General features: G+C 46.0%; 1 protein-coding gene across 6 annotated transcripts in view; it reads right to left on the reverse strand.

The window, feature by feature from the left end:
* Positions 1–6,721, reverse strand: part of LOC147905340 (poly(ADP-ribose) glycohydrolase 1-like) — a 56,632-nt gene extending 49,911 nt beyond the window's left edge. For 2 of the 6 annotated variants that reach the window (XM_087379564.1, XM_087379579.1), the window contains exons 1-2: positions 6,311–6,721; positions 5,925–6,119 (exon numbers count right to left, since the gene is read on the reverse strand). In XM_087379564.1, the coding sequence (XP_087235690.1) occupies positions 5,925–6,119; positions 6,311–6,661 (546 nt within the window). In that variant the 5' untranslated portion in view covers positions 6,662–6,721. Of the gene's footprint in view, positions 1–5,924; positions 6,120–6,285 lie in introns of all 6 variants that reach the window. The other 4 variants (XM_087379547.1, XM_087379557.1, XM_087379571.1 and 1 more) reach the window with 4 other exon arrangements.
* Positions 6,722–6,985: the final 264 nt, after the last annotated feature.

Raw genomic sequence — 6,985 nt, forward strand, 5'->3', positions numbered from 1 at the left:
AGACCACACATGACACGTGGGGCGACCAGAGCATGCACGATTGAGGTCCAACCTATCTCAGCCTTCCTCCGAGGGGACCGCTAGAGACAAGGCATTACTCTCGATGTAGCCCACCAGATACAGAGATCCAGGAGAGTGCGCCCCCTGCCACTGCGGGAGACAGCCCGACAAACACAGATACCTAAGCTCTTTGCATCACATCACAAGGCCATCAGGGAGCCAGGTTATATGGAGCCTGCACATGTACTTGGAGCTCTAGCTCTGAGCAGTACTTGATTGCTCTTTTTCCTACTATTTTGTACTAGCTTTTTGCATTCTTAGCACTTAATACTCTTGATGTAGCCCACCGGATACAAAGTGGGCCCGTGTGGAGCGGCTACACGTTCTCATGTTATCACGGATGATTCGTGGTAAGCCATCCGTTTCTCATCAAATCATTCAGGCTGAGTTTGGGTCACCCCCTTTACAGCTAGATGCCGCATTTCACGTCATCACGTACCTGTACCGAGTTAGGGAATATGGGGATTACACCTCGGGACGTAGCAGGCTACCATGCATAGCTCTATCCTCTTCTATGGCACTTGCAACAGGAGGGGACCAGAGGTATTGGTATGCACGTACAGAGAGATGGTTTGAGCGACTGGGGCTTCACATGGACAGACTACCTCCCTTCCAGTACAGCATGGATGCTCCGTTCTCTCCCCTCCTATCACACGAGGTCAACCAGGTTATTCGTGAGGATCTACTACAGCTACACACATTTCGGACCTGGTTGGGACCGAGTGAACTCCCAGTGTAGCTTAGCTTCTACAAAGATCACTTCTTACATATCACAGCAAAGGGTTTCATTGACCCACCAGGATACACGCAGATCCACCTACCCCCCTCGCTAAGGGTCTCTCTTGGGCAGCTACGGGTCTCTTCACACAGACTTCGCATCGAGAGCGACAAAGCAGAGCAACTACCCAGGGAGAGGCGCATATGCACACTGTGTGACATGCAGGAGGTTGAGACAGAGGAGCATTTCATCTTCAGGTGTCCTGTTTACTATGAGATCCGAGAGCGTTTCCATTGCCTCTTCAGGGATAGCTATGGGATTTTGGCCCGTTTCCTCTCCTACCCGGACCAGCGGTGTTTGGCAGGTTTCATTCATGAGGCACTTAGACACCGCAAGAGGATACTCCGAGCACGAAGACAGGAGCAAACTTCTTCCTCGGCTGATCCCTCTCAGAGCTCTATCACGGAGTTCTTTCAGCTAGATCACATGGACCCCCACGAGACGAGGCCTTGACATGACCGTGACCCGAAGCCTATGACCCGATAGCTCAGATAGAGGGTCGAAACACAGATCACACTTCGGGACATCCCCTCCTTGTTTCGAGTCGGAGCCCGACCGACGCAAGTCACAATAGCCCTGGTCAGATGCAGAGCTACAACCAGGAGACGTGCCAGGACCGCACCTCTGAGTGGCCGATAGCACTCTATTGCCGAATTCATGCCTCCATTGCCCCATCCATCCTGATATCTTGCTGCCATTGATGATGATGATGCTGAGATTGATATATAGTCAACCATGGACATGACTATGTTATACTTAGGACTTAGTACTGCCTGCCTTACTCACTTGACACGAAAAACGTGTCACATATTCATGAATTGTTTTTTCATTTTCGGCCAAAAAAAATCTCGTTTCACGAGATCATACGTCTTCTCGACTCCTAGATGTCCTACACATGGGCTAACATGGCATTGTTATCATGGCACTGTTAAATGACTCTCTGCCTGAGATCCTTCTGATTAGGTACTACTACCTTGCCATTTCTTTTCAGCATACCATCCCTTATGGTATATCTTGTATAAGTTTGGCCTTTTCTGGATGCTAGGCCACCCTATTCCCCGGGTTTGAGCATATGAGCCTTAGGCCAAAGGCTCTAAACGAACTCATCCACCTTTTGAGTTTCTCTAATCTCGGCCATTAAAGCACTCTCTAATACCGTGAAACTCATATTATGCATAATGTGTGACAACACATCAGCAACTTTATTATCCTTCTCTCTTCGGTACCGAATCGTCATATTAAACTCCAGCATGAGTTCTGCTCACCTAGCTTGGCGGTCTCTCAAGTTAGGTTGTTTACAGAAATGTTTCAGAGTATCATGATCAACATCAACATAAAACTATGATCCATACAAATAATGTCTCCATGTTTTCAAAGCATGGGGAGTATCTCACAGCCTAGTGGCCAAGCCAAGCAAGCGAAGCCAATTGAGACTCCTTCTAAACCAAGTACCACCATTGGAGTGAAGAAAAGTAGCACCAATGGCAGCCCAAGCTTGGTGAAAATCTTCTTTGACCCCAAAGCAAAAAGAGAAAGCGAAGAAAGAAGGTTTGTGTTTTTGATGCCTTTAGCCTCATCAGTGGAAAGATTGTCCATGAAACAAGGATTGTCGGATGGCTGAGATGGTGATCTCAGAATGCGACGTGGAGATCCAAAGCAGACCAGATGCAGATTTAGCTAGTAAGATCTTCTCAGAGGTCAGTACCTGTTTTGTTATGCGTATCTGTTGCTAAGCTAGTAAACAGTGCACCTAATAATATCCTATCAAAGTCCACAGCAATGCGATATACAGCCTTTAACGATACCGATTTGATTAAGATGAAGGGGTAAGTAGCCAATCATGATGTCATTGTGTTGTTTGACTTAACGCACAATGTAATTAACTCCAAGCTTGTAAAGAAGCTCAAATTAAAGACTAGCCCATCTGACTATGCATACATAGTCAGGATGGCAGACGGAAGTTCAACTGAAGTATGGGACCAAAGGGTTACACAGTTGGAACTTCAAATTTAGGACTTGCGGAGAAGCTTGATTTTGAAATGACAAAGCTTGCTCATGCAAACATAGCCCTGGGTAAGGCTTGGCATTTTTTTAAGAATCCACATTTACCAGTTCAAGATAAATGCTGTGATGAATCTCTTAGGAGGTGAAAAGGATATACCTCAAGGACCGTTGGTTTTCATAATGGAAGTTCTTAAAACTCAAGAAGAGTTTTTGTTTCTTTGTACAGCATTGGTAGAGCCGATTGATGATCCTTTGGCTAGCACTAATGTTACCCAAGATGGGGAGATGGCCAAGTTGGCTTATCAAATAGCAGCGGAGTTCTCTGACTGCTTATTGATCTTATGGGTTACCTCTAGAGCGGAACATTCAGCATAAGATTGAATTAATCCCGAGGGCAAAACCTGTAAATAGACCTCCGTCTCATGTGTCCTGCACAGGAACACCGCCATAGTTTGACGTGTAATTCTTCACCCGCTACAAGAATGTCTCATTGCCCTAATCCGCGTCATCCACTCCAACAGACAAGCTCTGTCAACAAATACCAATACCCAGCAATCCTCAACCGGCACTCTAATACCAAATGAAACGCTCAAACCCTCTTTCTTGAAAAGCAAGAGTGATGGCACGTTCATAACCTCCCAACCTACCTCTGTATCAGCATGTTCACAAGATGAAACAAAAAATCGTATGCTAATCCACAAAGCCCCAATTCCCTCGATGGATCTAGTCTACCACATATCATCATTCTAGGGTATCTCTTAAATGCATCTTTTATCCAAATCTTGGGAGTACATTAAATTCATTTGTCCCTAGGCACATTTACACATTTAATGCATTTAAGACCCATAGCCTTAGACCCATCTAGTCCGTGCCATATCACCCTCATCAAGGGCCTTGACATTGATTCCTTTGACCATTTACATGAAGCGCCAATACGACAATTGATCCTCTAAAGGAAAATCTCCATTGATCCCTCCGACGTCATGTTATCTCAACTTGAGCATAACACTCCTCTATGGCCGTAGCAACTAAGGGTGACCATAATGCTGGTATGCATGCACAGGAGATTGGGGCTCTACATGGATAGTGTCACAAGCATCCACACGCCCGTGGCCATGCTAGCTAGTGCCAGCGCACACAACCAAGTCAACGGCCACGTAGACGTCCGTACAACCATTTGGGCAACCTTGCGCAATCATCAATCAGCACACAATCAACATGCAGTCAGCACCATGTCATTGCAGGTCAAAAAGTGCAGAGTTGACTTTTTGGTCAAAAGTCAATGCATTGACTTTTTGTCATCGTTGACTTTTTGTCCGACCGGTCAATGGTCTACGGTGACCAGCCAACCAGGTCAACGGTCGGCGTTGACCAAGTCGGCCAGGCTGACCTATCAGCCTATAAAAGGGCAGCCTTTGGCCCTCATTCTTCATCCACTCCTCAGGCCTTCAAGCCTTCAAAGCAGCAGAGTCAAGCCTCCCCGCAACAGACCAGCAGGGTAGCCTCAGCCTCTTTAGGGATCTAGTGAGGATTCACCTCCTCTAGGTAGTCTAGTCTTCTAGTTTTGCAGTGAGGGTTTTCAGCCCCTCCATACAGGTGTATTCAGCACTTTGGGCATTCATTATTCAGATGTATCTATTTCCTCTTCGGAGGTCCACTACATTCTCTCTCTGATTCTCTCACATCCACAGCTCACTTTGTGTATTAAGTGCATCATCTTGTAGTTGCAATTAGTATTGGGCAAGAGAGAGAGTGAGGATAGTCTATCTCCCGCTACAGATAGACTTCTCCCCTTGATGCGCCGTTTCTCCCACTTAGGTGTCACAAGGTTAACCAGGTCACACGCGAGGACGTCCTGAAGCTACACACATTCCGGACCTGATTGGAAACAAGTGAACTCACAGAAATCACTGCCTACGTATTTCTGACAAGGGTTTTATTGATCCTCCTGGATATATTCAGATTCACCTTTCCCATAGGATCTCTATTGGGCAATTCCAGATTCTTCACACGATTTCGCATTGAGAGTGAAAGAGTTGAGGGAGTACCTAGGGAGAGGCACATATGCAATATGTGTGAGCTCCAAGAGATTCAGTCAGAGGAGCATTTCATCTTCAGGGGTCTAGTATACCGCGAGATTCAAGGCCGCTTTTATTGTCTCTTCAGAGACAGCTTCGGGCTACTCTCCTACTTCCACGCCTTTCAAGACCAGAGATGTTTGGTTGCCTTCATCCATGAGGCATTTGATATCCAGAGCGCTTACTCAGATCACAGAGACAGGGACAAGGCGCACTAGTAGACCCTTCTCAGAGCATGGTCACATAGTTTTTCCAGCCAGACCACACATGTTATCACCCTGTAGGCCTCTGACACAGGCAGGACCCGGAGCCAACGACACAACATACCCAAGAACGCGTAGATCACACTTGGAGACATCCCTTCCATGTTCAAGGGTTGGGATGCGACCGACTCGGGTCACCATAGCCCTAGTCCAACGCAGAGCCTTTGCCAGAAGACCACACCGAGTAGCGCCCACAGATAGCCGACAGTACTCTATCTCTGACTTTATTCTACCACTGTCACACCAAGCACTGGGTCCTTCGTGATATTGGGCTAAAGTTGGGTTTGTACTTTGATGATATATGATGATAGTGGTGATGGGGATGGTCATATTGACATTATGTTATGACTTTGTACTCATGTTCTTATGGCTATGTAGCATCTAGCGTGTAGTATGGGTGTTGATGCTCTTATGGCTATGTAGCATGTAGTATGGGTGTTGATGTTGGTTTAGTAGCTCCACCCTTTCAACTTGTTTGTATCTAGTTTCTCACAGTCTCATAGACCCATTGGTCTTCCAAAGACTTTGATAAGCTTTCTTTCTTTCTTTCTTTCTCTACCTTACTCGTGTTAAAGGCTTTGGATTTTGAGATCATTGTTTAAACTGCTATCTTACAAGAAGGATAAGTGCCAAGGTGTATAGAGTAAAGTGTCATAGCAAAGATATTTGAATGCCACCACGGTTTGCAGAATAGAATGCTATAACGAAGATGTGGAAACCAAAACAGGAGAGAGAACTTACTTGACTTAAATACACGATGCCTGCTTGTTGAGGAACTAGCAAACGTAAGTTGGCTGAACACTTGGCAGCAGAATCCAAACCATAATTGGAATCATTTAAGTGGTCGCTCAGTAAATCCGGAAAACGAAATACAAGGTCAGCCATACGAGGCAATACACTGCCGAAGAACTCCTTCGAAGTTGCACGTGAAATGAGCTGGAACAGACAAATGGAGTTCATTAAGATGTACTAGCATTCATGCGGAGTAAAATTCAAAGACCGTGTGAATGTGCCTTCGATGCAATTGTCAAATGAAAATGGAAGTGCAGAAATCAGAACGTGCTAGAATGCTTCCTGGAGCAATGACATCCAAAAAAACCACAGAGCAAACAGGGGCGATGATTCACGTCGTCAAAGAACAAGGTAAAGCCTTCCAAAGCGGCAAAACCCAAAGGCGGGAGGCCGCTCTGCTCGCGGAAATCATTGATGGCATCGCAAAGCGCCTCAGCGTCGCTAACTTCGCTGAATTCAGGGCCACGAACGAGACCCTTGAAAGCGTAACCAAGCCCGGGAGGCCACTGCCAAGAACCAGAATCTGACTTGCAGAACGGGGGAAGATATGGAAGGATCGAAGAGCTGGTACCCGATGGGGATGCTACCATGCCTTCCATCTCCAAAAAATTCTTGGTGCCAAATTCCCACGATCTGCTAAACAACTTTGTCGGAATCAGCAGCCGGGTCACCATCAACCGTACCATGCGCAATAGGTGGGACGACTTTCCTCAAGGAAACTCTAGGAAAATCGTTGGACTGTCAAGGTGTAGGGAAGGGCCACAAGAGGCCAGAGATGGACGGTCAGGATTTCATCCTGGTCGAATTTTTAATTGTGAAGCTAACATTAGTGTGAGTTACCTTAATTGTGGGGGGGTAACCGCAAAGAGATTGAATTCTGTCTCTGAAACTACCCGCTATCACTTGCTATGCTCGGAATAGTTTTGTCGAACACTACATGTTAATCGGCTAGTCTACACAAGCTTTATAGAGAACTTTATTCATCAAACCAATTACAATTTTTAAAAAAT

This window comes from Dipteris shenzhenensis, chromosome 1, assembly GCF_047967505.1.
Source record: "Dipteris shenzhenensis isolate YYH24624 ecotype China chromosome 1, Dip_SZ_1.0, whole genome shotgun sequence".
NCBI classification, from domain to species: domain Eukaryota; kingdom Viridiplantae; phylum Streptophyta; class Polypodiopsida; order Gleicheniales; family Dipteridaceae; genus Dipteris; species Dipteris shenzhenensis.